This window comes from Balearica regulorum, chromosome 3 (assembly GCF_011004875.1).
Source record: "Balearica regulorum gibbericeps isolate bBalReg1 chromosome 3, bBalReg1.pri, whole genome shotgun sequence".
NCBI lineage: Eukaryota > Metazoa > Chordata > Aves > Gruiformes > Gruidae > Balearica > Balearica regulorum.
The window spans coordinates 82,334,496-82,352,930 of NC_046186.1; the positions used below are offsets into that span (position 1 = coordinate 82,334,496).

General features: G+C 41.9%; 1 protein-coding gene across 3 annotated transcripts; it reads left to right on the top strand.

Moving 5' to 3' along the window:
• The first annotated feature begins 1,798 nt into the window (after positions 1 to 1,798).
• On the top strand, positions 1,799 to 13,382 carry NTPCR (nucleoside-triphosphatase, cancer-related). 3 transcript variants are annotated; one of them, XM_075748699.1, is made up of 5 exons: positions 1,799 to 1,896; positions 4,399 to 4,561; positions 5,640 to 5,736; positions 8,247 to 8,456; positions 13,254 to 13,382. In XM_075748699.1, the coding sequence occupies exons 1-5, from the start codon at positions 1,863 to 1,865 to the stop codon at positions 13,320 to 13,322; spliced, it is 573 nt and encodes a 190-aa protein (XP_075604814.1). In that variant the 5' UTR covers positions 1,799 to 1,862; the 3' UTR covers positions 13,323 to 13,382. The 3 variants fall into 3 exon arrangements, with proteins under 3 accessions (XP_075604814.1, XP_075604815.1, XP_075604816.1); XM_075748700.1 differs by having other exon boundaries at positions 13,259 to 13,382; XM_075748701.1 differs by lacking the exon at positions 8,247 to 8,456.
• The last annotated feature ends 5,053 nt before the right edge of the window (positions 13,383 to 18,435 follow it).

Here is an 18,435-nt window from a genome sequence, read left to right on the forward strand (position 1 = left end):
GGTTTATAAATCCCAACTAAAAAGAAACACCCCTTTACCATCCTGAAACATTGCACCAGATTTAGGAGTAGGGAGCATGTCTAAGCATCTTCCCCACGTTTCCTACTGAGTGCAAGCTATACCACTTCTGATCATCTCTGTGAGATACCTTCCTTTCCCTCCCAGCTCTCTTGGGATCCTAGGCATCAGCTCTGGTTCTGCATGCCACCCGAGGGACCACGTGCATAATTTATTAATCCCACCTCTTAACATCACTTTGTTGCAATTTCTCCTTCTGAAAGTGGTGATGATATTTTCTACCTCACAAGAGTGCTAACCCGTAACTGGAACCTAACTGGAGACTGAAAGAGACTTTTACTTTCCTCAGAAGCACAGTGGTACAAGGTACTCTTATTATGCAGTGAAATAGCTGATTGCATCCTTTACACTTGTAGATGACTCACCATTATACACAGGCCCTGCTCCTAGCTGACCTGAAAGTATCGTACATTTAAAGATGCAGAATCACTAACTAGAGAGTTGCACTTCATTCTGCTAAGAATATAAAACAATTCAAGGAAGAGTGACCATGTGTGATGTACTCATCAAAAACATTTCATTCAATTTATGGAAATACCTGTCTATTGTGATGTACACTGATCTACACTTTTCATCTGGCTGAAAAGAATACTCAGTATCTTTGTGCAAATGATGAATAACCTTTAAATCCTTGGGAAATTACTGAAAATGAAAACCAGACAAAGATGTGCTGAACCTGAAGAGAACCATTCTAGCTGAATCAAGCAACAACCAGGATGTATCCCTTTCATAGCTCAGGCTTTCTGGGTAACCATTTTGGTGCTTACAGCCAGGCAGGGATCAATACAACTCAGTGGCAGGGCATTGCCTCACCCAGACTTCTGCCCGTGCACCACTGCCCTCCACACAAAAATCCTTTTCCCTCCTCTCTTACGGGTCTCCATCACCCCAGCCTAAACAAATGAGACCACATGCATAAGGCGTGTTGAGATGCAGGCAGATGTCTGTCAGTGTCTTTGTTAAACCTGCCAAACCTTTTCATTTGTGACCCAGTTCACTCAGATTTGTAACAACCCCCTTGTTACATTTGCTGTCTGCATCGAGGTATCAGACAACCCGTTTGTCTTTTAATTGACTGGTTTGCTGTATCCTGGAGCACATTGTTTACTGAAACGGGTAAAAAGCTCTAGGGAGAGCTTTCTTAACATATTCAGAAACTAAATAGGTCAAGCTGACTGGATAAAGAAAATGCTGACCCACATTTAGGAAATTAATTGGTTTTTCCCCTCCCCTAACCTTAAACAGCGTCCATCTTCTGGGAAATACCACAGCCACAGCCCGGGAAGGGCCCATCCCTCGGCGTCAACCGCCCGAGCCCTGTGGCCGCAGCGGCTCCCGCCCAGAGCCCGGCCCGCCGGCAGACACCGCCTCCCGGCCCGGGCCAGCTTTGGAGTAATTCCCACCCGGGGGTTTCCATGGGAGAGACCGGGCTCCTCTCAGCAGCTGCCAGGGCTTGCGCGCCTGAGCGCTGTCCTTTGGGGACCGGCCACTGCGATTCAAGACCACAAGCAACACCATGTCAGGCACCGCCGGACAGAGCCTCGGGGCGGGCACCCTCCGTGGCGCCGCTATGAGAGGGAGCGGCAGCAAAGCTCCACACCGCTTTACCGCGGCTGCCTGCCAAGCACCGCGCCACAGTCAGCCCGGCCCTGGGGCGACAAGGCGGAGGCGGTGCGGGGCCGCTGGGCAGGGGCGGAGCGAGGGGGGCGACGCAGCGCGGTGCAGCGAAGGGAGGGGAAAGAAGGAAAGGCAAGAGGGCGGGGCGCGGCCTGCGGTCTTCCGCCATGTCCAAGCACGTTTTTCTCACGGGACCTCCAGGTAACAGGGACAGGAGGAGCCCGGGGAGCGGGGCGAGGGGAGGCGGCGTGGCTGCTGGGGTTGTCCCGGGGCCTGTCTCGGCTCGGCTTGGCCCGGCCCGGCCTAGCCAGCCGCCCCGTGTGGGGCCGGCGGGGCTGTGAAGCGCTTAGAGCCAGGGGAAGGCACCTGCTGGTGGGCCCCAGCACGGGCCCTGCGTGTGAGGGAGCACCGGGAGTGTCTCCTGCTGCAGCCGGGCCCGGCAGCTGCCTGCGAGGTAACCCCGGCTGCCGGCGTGCAGGCCTGTAGCTGCTCCCCTCCCTGGCGTCACCCATTAATTTGTTCCTAATGAAAGTTCATTTTAATACTCTGTCCAGTCCCATGTCATATACGTTTCCAGACGCTACTGCTTTGTCCCTGGCCCTGCAGTTCAGTGTTGGGGGGGGGGGGGGGGGGGGGGGGAATACTCTTCGACAACTAATCCTGTTTCAATTAAACTGCAACCATTAATAATTTCTGAGCGCTCATCTTTTCTGTAACTTAGTTTTAGTGATTTAGCACTTCCAACCTAAGTTATGTTCAGTTAGAGGTAATAATTGGTATCTCAGATGGGCAGGCCTTGATTGAAGTGGTGGAGTAGTTTATCATGGTAGGGGAATCTGGTTGTGGTGGAGCTAGAGTGGTGTAGAGTGTAAGGGTGGAACTGTAAGGTTGATAAAGAAATAAACCAGTTACTAGGATTGCAAAGCTTTCTTTTGTCGTCTGGAAGTAAAGCAGTGGGCCAGATTCTCCTTTTTGTGAACCTTCTGCAGATACCTGTCTTGTCTGGAATTAATTTAAAATGCTATTGCTGTCTGTCCATGCGCTGAATAAAGGCAGCCCTCTGAGAGACACAGGGGTTAAGCCTGCTTAGGTCTTGGGTCTGCTCATTTAACTGAAATCGAGTGTACTGTTTTGATTAGCTAAATGTATAAATTTAAGCTTTCTTAAACTTAGTTTGAATCATTTTAGCTTTCTTTGGCAATTTACTGAATGAAGGTAACCAAATTAGGGATAGCAAAACTACTTGGCCAAATTAATATAAATTCACTTATAGAGACAAGGCCCTGGAAAGAAAGGTAGATATTGATGGCACCACATTTGTCATTTTATTGTTGTTCAAATGCCAGGAGTCCCTTTGGCTTCAATTTTGAAAAGCTTGCTAAATAGGTTGATTAGGTGCCCTGGAAACCACAGAATATTTTGCCATTGATACTGACTGTTGAGAAAGTAGTTCCTAAATCTGCTTAAATTCTAAAGGAGGAATTTGGTATGTGTGTGTGGAAATTATTTCTGTTGGCATCTTTAGGCACCTCACGTTAGGTCTATATTTCTTGTCTCCAGGAATTTAAAGGTTTATTCTGCAGGATATTTTCTATCTTCTGGGGTTTTTTGGCAACAATGATTAAAAATGAAGTGATAACACTAAATTTTGTGAGAGGCAATAAAGTTGAGTTGAAAGGGAGATTGTCAAGGGATATACTTGTACAATGGCAAAGGAGAAGAAATAGCTCCTTTGTGGGAACTGAGAGGATGTCTGGAACATGGCCAACATTCACATAGTAGAAAGTACATCAAACTGTGCTAGGAGACCTCAGGTGGTGAAGGTTTTAAGGATCTCTCTTAAGGTAAGAAAATGTATTCTAGAACCACAGGTTAATTCATGTGAGAAGGAACTTCAGGAGATATAAAGGAGGGTCAGCTGTGAGGCCAGACAAGGTTGCTTAACGCTTTATCCAGGTCTTGAAAACCTCGAAGAATGTGAAGACTGTACAGCCTTTCTGAGCAACCTGTTGGAGGGCTTGATAGTCCTCATGATAAGAAAGCTTTTCCCTGTATCTAGTCGAAACCTCTCTTGCTTCAGTTACCATAGGAAGCGTGTTTCTGTTGTTGGAAATATGCTTTGCCGTGTAGGACCTGATCTGTCAGGGGCACTGAGTGCTTTGCATTTCTGGGACATCAGTAGAAGTAGTGTGTCCTTTGTGCCAGTTAGGGTCCTGATAATAGCAGTCAGTTTTGACCTTATGATCAAACAGGGGGATGAACTCAGCTCTCTTCTCAAAGTAGTGAATAGCAATGGTAGAAAGGGAGATTCATCAGTCAGTCTTCCAGCTAGCTTGGTTATCAGTTGTATAACAGTATGGCTCTCCTGTATTTACCTGCCTTGGGGCAAGGTAGGTTGTGGCCTGCCCATGCAGGCTAACAAGTTTGCAAGTTTAGTGGTAGCCTGGGATATTTTTACCATTCTGTTGTGACTTCACTGTAGACATACTTCTTAAAGGCTAATAAAACATTGTAATGTCAGTATAAGATGAACTTTAAAAGGCGTTTCTGATCTTTTCTACCATTTAAAAAAGAATAATTTGCAACCTTAGAAAGTAATCAGTGTTCTTGCTGAACTGAATCATTACTGTGGTGTTTAAAAATGGGATTTTAGTGGAGAAGAAGATTAATCCTGTGTGTTTTTTGTTTCCTCTTTGTTTTTAGGGGTTGGAAAGACTACTTTGATCCAGAAAGTCACTCAAGTTCTAAAATCCTCAGGCATTCCCATTGATGGATTTTACACAGAGGAAGTTAGAGAAGGTGGCAGGAGAACAGGATTTGACGTTGTCACTTTGTCTGGAAAACGAGGACCTTTATCTAGAGTCAGGTACTGAGGTTTTAATAACTGTAAGTGGCTTACTGTTTTATGCTTCTGTTCCAGTCTGTCAGGCTGTTAATTGCTCCTCCAGAAGGTGATTTCCAGCACACATAGGGCTTTCATGGTCAGGTTCTTTGTTCATTTCTCATGTCCTGGCTGATACCTGTGTTGTGTGTGTAGACAGTGTCTCTGTTGCATAGTGAAATACTGAAAATGTGCTAGGGAAGGGTGTTTTACTGCCTATTTTACCCTAGATAGAGAGGAAGCACTGCTGAGCCTTTTATTGTAAGGCCAAGTCTCTTTGGGATACAGTAAGTAGCTTATTGTAGGCAGGAAGGAAGATTTTTTGTTTCCACCAGCTAATTTACAGAGGCAGAAGTGGAAAATAAAAGGGAAATTGCATGTAACATTGTTTAAAAGAGGTACTAACTAGCCCACAAAATTCATATGTGAATTTTAAGAAAAAGAGGGTTTCAGAGCCCCCACTAAGGGGGACTCAAAGTCTCTCCTGATTCATTAGACTTAGCTTTTCATGCTTTGTGCAAAACTTAGTGTAGGTCCAAGTGTGATGTCAGCACATCATTCAGACATAGTTGATCTGACTAAATAATTTGCATACTGCTAATAAAGGAGGTTCACCTGGGGTAGTGTGATGCAGCACATGGAAACTGAGTATTTTTCCAAGAATAAGGGTTTTGTAGCCCATACTAAGATTTGGGCTACTGCTGTGATGCTGTCTGTAATGTCACATTACCAAATTCAAAGATCTGAACTGCAGGCATGTATTTTGATTTCAGTGTAAATATACCTGCTGGCTTTTAGATCCCATTGTCCTTCTGTACACTGTTGAAATTTGAGCTTACGTAGTTGCAAAGGTAGCTTATGGTATATTTATTACCTGAAAGTATGCCATCTGCAATATGACTTAATGGATGGTTTACAGAGTTTCTTTTCTTTTCTCAGAAGAATTAAGGGATTTTGACTTGCTAGGATAACTTTTCATAAATCCACTTGAAATGACTGCAGTGAATTCTCACTAAACTCATTACTTAGAAGGAATTGTGTATCTCTTTTTTTTCAAATTCAGTTCTGAGTCTTCTACTTCAAGACGTGAATATTGGGTTGGACAGTATGTTGTAGACCTTGTTTCATTTGAGCAGTTGGTTCTACCTATGCTGAGAAATGTGAGTATTCTGTGAAAGCTGCTGAAAAATGGATGTTTTATGATAAATCAGTGTCATTGGAAGGCCCTTCTAGAACACTAGGTTTTGATATTAATAAATGGCCTATGTTTTCTTTCTATGCCACTGTCTTGCATATTGGAAAGAAAACAAAATGTACAAGTGGCTTACCATGCAGAACTAGGTGGAGTCAGTGGGTCCAAGAAAAAGGCTTTTGTTGCTGCTCTTCTTCTATACAGCCATTTTTTCCCTCTTGCTCTGATTCCTATCTTCTTCCAATAGAAGCATGACTCCAGTGGTTATTTTTGATTACCACTGTATAAGTACCTGCAGACTGGTAGGTTTTAACTGTCAATAGCAGCCTGATAATTTAGGATTTAGCCTGCTGCACAAAGAGTGCTCTGACTGTGGCAAGTCTTTCCACACGGTCTTTTTCCTATCCTTCTCACTGCCTTTTTCCTTCTCCTTCCTCTCTCTCACTCCAACCTTCACCTCTCCAAAAATAAACAAGAACGCATCTGATTTTGGCAATAACATATCACAAACAGTGTGCAGCAGCTGCTGAACTGTACTACTAAACAAATCCTATTGTGATTTTTCTGCACTGCCAAAGCTCAAGGGCCCAAGGAAGAAGGGACTTCTTAATGAACTTCAAAAGAACAAAAAACCATAGAGCTGCAAGGAGCAAAAATGAGATTGAGGATCTGATCCTTGTTTTTGTCAAGGAACATTAAAGTCTGGAGTAGGGAAGCAAAGACATTGGGGGCAAGGGAGAAAGGAAATACGGATAAAATGGTACTATTTTTATATGTTTAATTTCACTATAACTTGATTTACTATGTTAGTAAATAGAGGGATAGTTTAATAAAAAAGACTTCATTAAGCCAGCACTGTGCTCGGAATCCTTTTACTGCTGCATTAATGTGAAGTCCGGGAGAGATCTTGCTAGAAGGGTGTTAGTAGCGTTGAATTTTTCTGGTTGGTATACAGCTTTCTGCAAATACAAGAGAGTGAAGAGAAGAAAAGGGGCCAGCAGGGTCCGATAGTGCATGACTGTGTTCTCATTGAAAGCGCTGTTAATCAGTTTTGTGGGAATGTGGTCATGCATGTAGGCTGCACAAAATGGGAGAGGAGGAGAGTGAGGAAGATCGTAGAACTGAAACAAGAAGAGATAAATGAAGAATGAGGGTGGGAGAGTCTGGTTTGATCCGAGACCAGCATGGAGTGGGCATGTGCCCAGTTAGTCTTGAGGACAGCTTCAGCTCTTCAGGCTTGGATCTCATTCACCCCAGTAAGAACAGGGGTGGGTCCTACAATTGATGAACTCTCTGGTTCTGGAAACTTTACCAGACAGGACGAAGGATTTTTTCAAAGTAAAATGCTCTGCCTCTCAATGTGTGACCTAGTGACTAGTATTGGCTTTTTAGCTCACTGATCTATGAAAGGATTTTAGATAAAACAGCTACGCAGCAGGGACTTAGCTTGAAAAGATTTTAGGATGCATATTATACAGTTCTTCCACTTTCCCAGAAGCAAATACTTAACCTTCACAAGGGAAAACATTTTGATTTTTTTCCTTTGTTTTTTTAAGTTCTGTATAATATGGCTGATATTGGTGTATATATATAATCATGGATCTACAGTGATGTTTCGACTTGAGTTGATTTCCTCCTCACTTCTATAAATAACAGTACAGTTCTTGGTTACTTTTACCAAGAGAGGGTAGACAGTGCACTTGCTTTTCTGTTGAATAGTTCCTCTACTTTCTGAGTTGCCTTTCCCTCAGTGGCAGTCACCCATGTTCTGTCCTAGACTTCCTTGCTGCTCACACCAGTCTGCAGTACTGTGCCTATCCTACGATGAAGGGGGATGGCTAGGACTACAGAATAAGCTATATCTTGACAAAGAAATGGGAGATGACTGTTCTGAGGTGAGAGAGGCTTGGAAATAGCTTGGTCGTTATCCAGATAGCTCTGAAGAAAGCTAGTTGTTCTGAGAGAAATGCTAGTTTTGACCCTCCTTTGACCCAGCTACAAGAGGAGAAACTTCCAAATGTAGATTTAATGCAAGTCCTTTTTTAATACTTGTGTTCTGTGGATATCAATCTATTCTAAGTGCATAATTTGATGGGAAGAGTGAGGTTTTGAAAAACTGATGTCCCTCAGATTGATTGAGAGCTGCCAGTAGGCAAAGTACAGTTTTAATTGTCAAATACCTTGTATGGGACCATTGTGGGAATTCTGCTTTGAAGGAAAAGGGATACGGCTATTTCCTATTGTGGTTGATATTTATGCTGTACATATATTTTCATCTTTCCAAAAATCTGTGCTGACATAGGAATGGTAGATTAAGTCTATCAGTTAGCAGCAGCAGTGTTGACTCTTCGGCTTTCCCCAGTATTACAATTGAATTGATTTCTTTTGGAGGTAATTCTTTTATTAGCATAGAAATTATTTCTCTTGCTTGTTCTAAGTTGTGTGTTGCTTACAGTCTCTTGATGCACTTTTCCACAGGTAAACCATGGCAGTGATGCAGAGAAAAAAATTTGTGTCATAGATGAGATTGGTAAAATGGAACTCTTCAGCCAGGCTTTTATTCAAGCTGTTCGTCAAACGTTGACTGGCTCAGGGACCGTGGTTCTTGGAACTATTCCAATACCTAAGGGAAAGCCACTGGATCTTGTTGAAGAAATAAGAAGTAGGAAAGATGTTAAAGTGTTCAGTGTGAGTAATATTAAATATCCTTAAAGAGCCTTCTGTTCTAGGTTGCTGGTTTGTGTTTGGCTCAGTTTAAAAACTAATTGTTACTACCAATTGATAGCTGTGGGTAGCTTGTATGAAATAAGTTTTTTAGTTTCCATTTTATTCTTAATGGGCAGGTGTTCACTTTATTAAAAAAAAATCACATTTGGCACTTACTGTAGCAGTCTCACACAGCTGGCTTTGCTTGTGAGGGGCTGTAGAAGTAATGATATAGTAGTTTTAAAAGGTTTTCTTGCTGTAGTATTATTGCTATATAAGTATTCGTTATTCCTAAGAGTTAAATCTTTAAAATTACAGTCAGATTTTTAGATTTTTTTTTTCCAGACTGACTTGTAGAAATATTACCACTAATCATATTCAAGGAAGAAAAAAAAAAAAGGCAGCAGTGGAGTTTGCAGAAATGATTTCTAGAAGACAGACACTTGTAAATGGAGTGTACTTTCTCTGGAGTCAGTGACCCAATTTTGGAATTCATTATGTTATTTTTACAGACATAATTTTCAGAATATTAGGGTCTCAAAGTGCATTTCTGATCAGTTACAGGGAGGTTCTCAAAAACTTACCATAACAAAACATAGCCTGTTCACAGGAATACATGCGTGAGGTTTCCTGAACACCTGTAAGTGTCCAGGATGCTTCACAAAAACAAGCTAAACAGCCCGCACTCCTCTGATGTATTTTTCTGCTCAGTGTGTACTATTTGTAGTAGAGAATAAAGCTATATATCCAAAACTGAACCGTGCATCTCTAAACTATAAATTCAGTTAGTGGGACTTACACATCCTGGCTTACTAACAGGGGCAATATGCTGTAGAGCAGTATACTGTTGCAGCCTGTTCTTTATCAGATGTACTTCACAGTGAGAATGCTTACTTTTTTTTTTCTCCAAGTGAATGAGGAAGAAAAAAACACTATCTCAACAGCTTCATATTGAATGATATTAATTATTGCAGAGAAGGCAAAGTCTCCATCTTTTTTCCTTTTCAAAGTGAGATTAATAAAACTGCAGTGCTCAGGAAAGTTCCCCAGCTTTCTTTTAGTTGGTGGTCCCATCATCATCTTCAATTTATGTTGTTTAAATGAAATGCCTGTTTAATTAAGTGTTAAAGCAATCCTAGCAGCAAAGACAAGAGAAGATTCCTTTCATCACATAAGCATTCAACTCCTACCATTCCTTTCAGATATAAAACCCCAGGTTTCCCATTGGCAAGCTGATGTGTGTTAGTTGTCAGGCTACTGAACAGGGATGCAGGTGAACGTGAATTTTGTGACTTGCTTTACCATGGTAGGACCAGGGAAGAGGGAATGGAGAATGCCTTACTGAAAGTAACAGTCACGCGCTGCTTAGGCTGCAGTCACGGCAAGGCAATGGTGTGCATTTGGTCCTTGCAGAGGAGGAAACAGAGTGCTAGAAAACAGCAGGAAACAGAGTGCTAGAAAACAGCATTTGGCTTTTCAAGGAAGCTTTTGAGGCTTCTGCTGTCTCTTTTTTTTATCAGGTGATGTTCTAAGAGCATATGCCACTCAGCCCCATTGTTAGCTGTATCAGTCTGCCACTACATCTTTCTTTTAAGTGCTGACTACAGCCAGCAAAAGTTTTCCTGTAAATTTCAATGGAGCAATGTTTTCTTTAGCTAAAAAAAAACCTAAAAAAAAAGACCCATCCTGTTTATGCTGCTGAGATTAGGATGTGCAGGTTTCTTTGTTTAAATAGAGTTCTCTGGTGAATCCGTTAGCCAAAAGCATGGGTGTGAAATGTGTGACAGACAGCAATAGTTCCCAGGTGGCAGAGACCTGCTATGCCAAAGTCTTGTGCAGGAGAGCATCTGTCTCGTGTGCTCCAATGACACACTACATGCTCTTTCCTAGCTAGTTAAAACGTGTGCATGAGCAAAACCAGAACTTGCCCGTGGGGAGTCAGAGGTGTTACTAGCTGAAGTAAATACTGGATCACCAGCTATGTTCTGCAAGGGCTGTGGCATGAGGAGAACCTGAAGTGCCCAAATAGCTCGTGGTCGGTAATTTCTTTCTAACTTTTATGGTGCCTGGAACTGTGCAGAAGTAGGTGGCTACCTTCCAAAAAAGTCCTGCCTGCTTTGTCACTTAATACAGAGTTAGGCTGCGTTCAAGTAACTCAGTGGAGTTTTCTCATCCTTCTCTTAATGTCACAAGGACAATTCTGATATTTGACGCTGAGTGCGTAGAGACAGTTTGGAGTTTCACAGTCCCTTCTGTCTTGAAAGCATATTCAGGTGGTGTAAATGGGCCCAGATGCCCTAAAAGCAGTTGAGGATTTGGTCCCAAATGTTTAATTTATTATGTTTAGAGCACTTAACGATAGGAGCTCTGATATTTAACACATTTTTTTCCATTGTTGCCCAATTCCATTTTGCTGAGAACTAAACTTTCCAGTGAAACTACAGAGGCTATTTTTGCACTGTCTGTGTCTGTGTAGCTTTGCAGACACAGTGTCATAAATAGGATCAGATTATCCTTAGCAGCTGGCACATACTCACTTGTCCCCATTTTCCTATCTCTTAATTTTGCTTCCCCAAAACCCATTAGTGAAGTTTGGTTGCATATGCCTTTTAAGAAAGAAAAGAAATAGTTAAATGGATCAGAAGAAGAAAAGGTTCCATTTGAACAGACTGTGCAAGAGGGGGTTTCCTTGGCAGTACTTTAACAGTTAGGGGAAGAAAGCTTTTGTCCCCTACTGTTGCCTGCTTGGAGTCTAGGTGGTAGTTTCCTCCACATTACCTAAATGCTTAGTATAAGCAGCATCTACAGTTATTTTCAAGTCCCTGTCTAAAAATCTACCCGTCTGTTTGTACATTCAGTACAGTTACTGGGAGATTTGTTCTCTCTGGGAAAGCTGCCTGCATAGAATGTCTCCAGATCTTACGAGGAGACTGATATCTATCAAGCAGGTTTTATAAAACAGTTGTGAAAATTTCCCAGCGCTTGGCACTTTCTTTCTGCTGCTCTCACTGGATTTTTGGCACGTAGGTATGGAAAAGGGATAGATAAAATGTAGTATTGTTTTTGTTGGCTGTGAGACAGTGGGAAGAACTATTAAATGTTCAGAAGGTCCTTTGAAAGTCAGTATATCGGGATGCTTGCTGTGAGATTTAGAGTTTGGCTCATCTATGCTTTGTGCCTTGTTTACCTTGGGGTCTCTCAATAGCCTTACTGAAGAGCAATTCCATTCTTTGTTGTCTTGCTCTCTTTGTTATTGTGGGCTTTTCTGTTTATCTTATAATAGGCTTGGAATGATACTTAATAATAACAGCAACGTTTTCAGGCAGATCTGCCCTTTCATTCCCCCTCCTTTTTTTTTTTTTTAATGTCACTTTTTCATCAGTCCTATGTTGATCTGTTTTCTTGAATTCAAGTGGCATAGGTGAGACTACTGTCTGTAGATTTTAGTATTGGTTTCCAGCATTTGGATAGGATGTCTGTGACTGTAAATAGCATAGGCTCCTAGGGCCAAATTCTTAAGGTAGGCCTGTCACCTATTTAAAAATAATAAGAATACTTTCTCCTGTTCAGTATTGACTGCAGTACTGGAAGAGATACAAGCCCTTGTCCTCAGATCTTAAATGCAGCTACAGGGAATGCAGTGAAATCTTGCTGGTAGAGAGTTTTATGCCATGCATAGTGTGATGTCTCCCCTTCCTCATCAAACAGCAGTTCTCAAACTTTGTGAAAAATACGAACACCCTTCTTTTTTTGGCTCATCTGTGTTTGTCTGATTTCTTCCTGCCCTCTCTGCAGGGATCTGAACAGTGGGGAGAGTTTCTTTGACTTTTTAAAAGGAGGCTGTTGCTGACACTTCACAATTACTTGTTAACACTTTCACCTTAACCCTTACCCTTAACCCTTTCACCACCCCAGCCATCTCCCCAGGTTTTGGTTGAGATAACAATGGGTGGCACTGTGGGTCACTGGGCTCTGTATCAGGACCCAGTCTATCAAGAAGGGGCAATTTACACAGACCACACCCCCCCCACCCCCAGTTCTGTGCTCCATTGTTGCTGTGTTGACTAGCAGGTGACAGCATTTGCTTGGCAGTTTACAGTAGTTTGCAGGTGCTGCAATGCAGATGGGGCCAGCAAAAGAGGACACTGGACTGTATGGATTTTCATATGTACTGGTCTTAAAGCCCAACATTTCCATGGGCTAGTCAACCAAAGGCATACCTCACTGTGCTACAGAAGGCCCCCAGCTTTCTCAAGTAGTCTTATTTCTTTTTCAAGGTGTTTCTATCCTGCAATGCTAAGGTTTCTCAGAATACAGAGTTGCACTGCTAGCCTGTTTTAATTTTTTTCATTGCAGATGTTTTTTACTAGGTCTGTCATCCTAATAAATAGAACCCTTTCAAATACTGAAGGCATAAGAACTCCACTTTATAGTAGGAAAATTACATTTGGTAATTGAAAGGATTTCTAGAACTGACAAAAGTACATGCTGGTTCTTCGAGTGAATCTTGCTAGTTACTCGAGCCCTGAATGATACTGATACTGCAAAATACCGTAGGTAATTAAATCAAAAAGATCACTGAATATTCAATTACATATGCAGGTTTGTAGGTTTAGCTTACTGTGTTCTCAGTAGCAGAAGGTGGCAGGTGTTTGACACTCAACATTCCTCCACTGAGAAGGAAATGCATTTGAATTTCTGCTTTGTTTGTTCTTGAAGTAAACACTGATATAGAGGTTATTCATCAAATTACATCAGTTTTAATTTCTCTTTCTCTAGGTTAGTAAGGAAAACAGAAACAGCATTTTGCAAGACATCTTGGCAGCTGTGGAATCCTGCAGAAGATGAAGACCTTGCCTGTAAACACTAAAGCTTTCATTTTTACAAAACATTACAATGTTTTGCAGATGTTTTAGAGTCTGTCCTTCCTGCTTTAGTCCTTGCAGGCTTTACTGAAGCCTTAAGGGTAAGCAAGAGGAAGCTGGTAATATTCTAAAATGTGAAAATGAGCTAGCAGGATTCTTGCTTATTCAGTTCACTAGCTGATCCATTCAAAAAATTGAACAGATGTGTAGCTAACATCCAGTTCTAATCTGGGTATTTGAAAGTGAGGTGGCCTGACTGATCCTAGTTACACCATGTAAAAGCAATTAACTGTCAAATCTATTTGAGATCTTAGTCTTTCAGAGTGTGGTGTGGACCATTCTGCCTAGAGAGCAATTCAGTATCTGGAACTTAGCCCTGGTGTGACAGAACAGAACCATGCCCAAAATGTACATGTGCTCTGCCTGGTTTTATCTTTGCTGTTGGTGAACCCGCTTAGGTGTGTCCCAGGGTGTTTCAGCATGGGTGCCGAAAATTCCTGAGGTAGAAGGAAAAAGAAGATGCTCTCTTCCTATCCCCAGTTGCAGTATAAGAAGGTTATCTAGAATTTCAAGGAAATTTCCTGTAGTCCCAAGTGACACTTACAGATTTCCTCTTCAGGAGGAAAAACAACCATCTCTACCCTCTCCTAAGTGGCCCAGAGAGTAGTTGGTAAGAGGACTGTATTTTGGGTTTATTTTCAAGTTTCAGATGGCAATCTGCTTTCCCCTTAAAAAATTATATATATAAATCTTCAAGTCCATGAAGTTAAGTCAAATCTTGACTTGTGTTTTTGTTATGGTTTAGGCCCAGCTGGCAACTAAGCACCATGTGGCCGCTTGCTCACTCCTCCCCCCTCGGTGGGATGGGGAGGAGAATCAGAAGAGAAGGGTAAAACTCATGGGTTGGGATAAGGACAGCAGCAAAGGGAGAGGAAAATAACAATACTAATAAAAGAATATACAAAGTGAAGATACACAATGCAATTTGCTCACTGCTGGGAACCTGATGCCCAGCCTGTCCCTGAGCAGCGATCCCTCCTCCCCAGCTAGCTCCCCTCCTTCTGTACTGAGGATGACATCATATCCCAGCCAAAAACCAGGACAGTTTTTCATGCAGAGTTTAAGTCAGGATAGACTTAATACTGCATTTGTCTATATGGGTTTTACAATCTGTTACGTTCATTGATACTTTTGTTTGGCTGGGTTTTTTCCTTACTCAACTCTGTACATGCTTAATGGTTAATGGTGGAATAAGAAGTGTTTGAGAGTATCAGGCAATGTGTTTCCCTATGAGGTGTGCAAATGTGTTCAGGAAAAGTGCTACCACTTAATCAGCTTTGCATGTTGTGAAAAGAAAATTCCCTCCCAGATGCACACTTGTTTGTTGTATGATTTATAGTAATCTCTGTAAAAAGTTGTTTCTTTAACCTTTTTTTCCATTCAGTTTGACAACTGTAAAAATGAGCAAACTATTTAAAGGCATTTTCAAATACCATTTTAGTTATTTATTTTTGTAAAGTTGACACCTAAAGTTGTAGGGGGCTGTATGGGGACAGGCATTTTTGCAAGTGCCCTGGAAACAGCTGGGAGCACGGAGGGAATGTCCTTTCTCTTTCTTATATTCAGAACAAGGGTCTCATACAAACATTGCCCCTCCACAGATGGTAGGAGGTACACGCCACATTAAAGGATGCCATGGCCTTGTTCCCTGAGTGCCCCATTACACTACCGTTCTACCCAAACCTATTTGGATGGTAGTATCATTTTCATCATATTGGGGAAAAAGAGAATTCCTCATAGAGTCCCACTCCTTTAAGAACATACAGCTCCCGGCTGCTTTTTGCAAAATAAAGCTGTGCCCTGAAGGTATCACTAATCCCTTAATTACTTCAGGCATTTTACTCTGACAAGATACTTTGTTAGAGGTGAAGGACTTGGGACCAAAATAAACTTTTTTCAGTGCTATGTGCCATAGACTTTGAACAGAAACCTCTATGGATGTTCTATTGTTTCAATGTTAAGCCTCTTAAGCTGTAAAATATGCTGCAAAATAATAGTTCTTTCAATGATTAAATAATTACCCAAAGTCTAGCAAGGTTTTAGTAGGACCGTGGTTGAGTCTTAAATGAGGACTGGCCTTTAAATAAAATGGAGATATTTGACACCTCTTTGTAGAGGCTAGGGATGGGAGTTCCTTCAGGAGTGACAGCAGAGTTCAGTTTTCCAGATTCCAGTTCATCTAGTATTAGTGGGAGTTCATCACTTAGTGATATTTGTTCCTCATAAAAGTAGATATATTGCCTTGCATATAGTGCCATGATGCCTACCTTAGTCCCATCATTTAACAGACTGGAAAAAAAGAATCATAACAAGAATTTGGGAGAATTTTTGACTGGTGCGCTTACAGTACTTGTAAACCATTGTCTCATGGTGCAAGGAAGACCTTTTGTAGTGAGGGTAGTTAGTCACTGGAAAAACTTCCAACATGGAGGTGCACTTTTCCTTCACTGGAACTGTGAGTGAAGTATCAGCCCTTTTAAATCAAAGGGTATTTTTGCTATGACATCAGTAGCTATTGCTTTCTGCTACCTATCTCAAGATTGGTGAAAGTCTTTAATTTGTTGGTTTTTTGGGGGTTTTTGTTTGGTTTTTTTTTTTTTTTTTTTAAACCCATCTTCTCTCTGAGCTAGAGTGCTTTTCAAGAGAAATAAAGAGAAATTTTGTGGTCTGTGTTCAGCTGGAGATCCTAGATGACCTTAACAGTCATGTCTGACCTTTAAATCTGAGACAGTCCTGAAGAGATGATTTGCCTGTTTCCAATCTACATTGAGTGAGTGAGAAAGTAACATTTCCAACTGAACTTAATTTTTATGACACCCTGTGTTTACTTTAGAGGTAAAAATTTACTGTCTGGTCTTGCACTAGTAAAATATTTGGATGGCCTTGAGAGCACTGTAACAACAAACAGAGCATTCACAATTCCCCTGATGGGCCCATTTTACTAATAGCACACATTTGGTGAAAATAACCTCTGATGTACTAGCAAGATTCCAGCTGACAACATTAGTGCACCTGCAGGTTTTAATTGGTGCAAAAAAGGGGAGAATATGAGGTACCAATTACTCTCTTGAAGCCTGAGAATCAAGGACATTTTTGGCAAGGAGGCTTGTAATTCCACCATAAAATTGCGCACAGCATGGAATAAACAGGCCCTGCATTATTTATCATGCATTAGACAATTTTTGACTTGTAAAACTCTGAGAAGGCTGAAGGAGAGAGGTGAATCTTTAACACTGGACCTACTGCAAAGTTAATTAAAAGTAAGATGTCCATGTTGCAGATTTAAGGATGTACAGGCACTGGTGAAACATTGTAATTAAATACCAGCTCCCAATCCAGGGAGTAATCTAACTATGGCAATAATTGGGTGGTTAAAAAAAAATATGCATTGATGAGAAGATGATTATTACATGCTGGAGAATTTCACTAGTAATTCTAATCTTCTAAAATGAGCTGCACAAAATTCAGCTAATCTTTAACTTAAATTTCCCAGCAAGAGAAGAACAGTCGGTTGGTGGGTTGGAGCCAAATGCAGATGACATTTCTTGCTTTATTCTAATAAATAGCTTTCAAAAAAAAGCTGTGAATGACATCACAGAGACTCTTAAGAACTTAATAGTTTCAGAATGTAATTTGTAGATACTGAGAGTATCTGACCATCTTGTTGAGGAAAAAAAGGCTCACACTGGTAAGTTCTTTTTGTTAACATTTGTCATAAATGCAATGAATGCCAAGATTTTCTGTCTCTGGGAATGAGGTGAGACTTTTCAATGAGAACTCCAGTTCCTCACATAGAAGAAGTTTGTATGAAGCTTCAAAATGGAGGGAACAGCAGGACCTCTGGCATTTGCATTTTTGAACAAACTTTGTACATTGCACCCATCGCTGTTTCCTACTTGCGTGTGCGATGGGAACCAGCAGGGCTGGGAGCTTGCCAGCAGTTCAGTAGCCTGTGGTTGGCTTTGGTAAAACGTTACTGCAAGGCTTTTTACCAGATCTTTGGGCCATGTTTCACCCTTAGGAGTGTAGCACCTGGCTTCTACTGTATGATGTAAACGAGCCTATTAGTGAGAGGAAAGTTTAGGAAAACAAAATGGGAGGGGGGTAGGTACCTGACATTTAATGTAAAGGCTGAAGTGCGCTTGTCTTAGCGTATACTCATTATCCTCCTTCCTGTAGCCTGCTGTACTGTATGTGTTCCCCTCTGGTTGTGAGGGCCCCACTGAGCCAGCATGGGTACAGTCATCCTGGATGTTTCTTTTCAGCAATGGTGATGTTGTCTGGGCTTAAGCTGGAGGAAGGCAGATAGGGCCTCCATCTCTTCATCCCTTCTGACGTTTCTATGAAAGAACGGCATGTACCAACTGCTCTTGTGGATTGAGTGCTTGATTTCCTCAAAGGATGCATTCAGCTTGCTAGTGAGACAGGAGTGTCACTGCTTTCAGGTCGTAGGAACAAGAAGGTTCTGGGCTGGCTGAATGAGCGTTGGGCAGGCTTCTGCCTTCAGCCCCTGCTGAGTAAGTGGCCTCTGCAGCTCTGGAATTCAAGCATAGTACCTGAATCTTCAAAATTGACACAAAACGGAACTGCATATAAAAGGTACTTCTGTGTTGGTGGCCATCCTTCCTGCTGTGGTAAGAGATCAAACGTGTAACGTAGGCAAATTGTTCAGCCTGAGCAACTTCAGGGCCAAGTTTTAACAGCAGCGTTATGCATTGTGAAACTTTTCATCTGTGCTGCAGCTGACTTAAAAGCAGTGAAAGTTGCCTTTGTGTTTCATTCAGAGCCCAAAAGTGCCACACTAGTGGGGTTCCTGAGGTATCACAGGTACCTCCATCTTGCAACTCCTGAAGCAGCGGGTGTGTGAGGTTAAGTATCAAGCTGCTTAGGTCTTTCAGGAATTGAAGTATGGCTTAAAGCCTTCACGTATCTGTAGGCGCTGGTGCTGAGAGTAGCCTTGCTATGGACTTGGGTGCCTTTTGGTGCTATGGAGAGCTGTTCTGAGCAGCTTACTGTTGAAATTAGGCCTTGCGTGA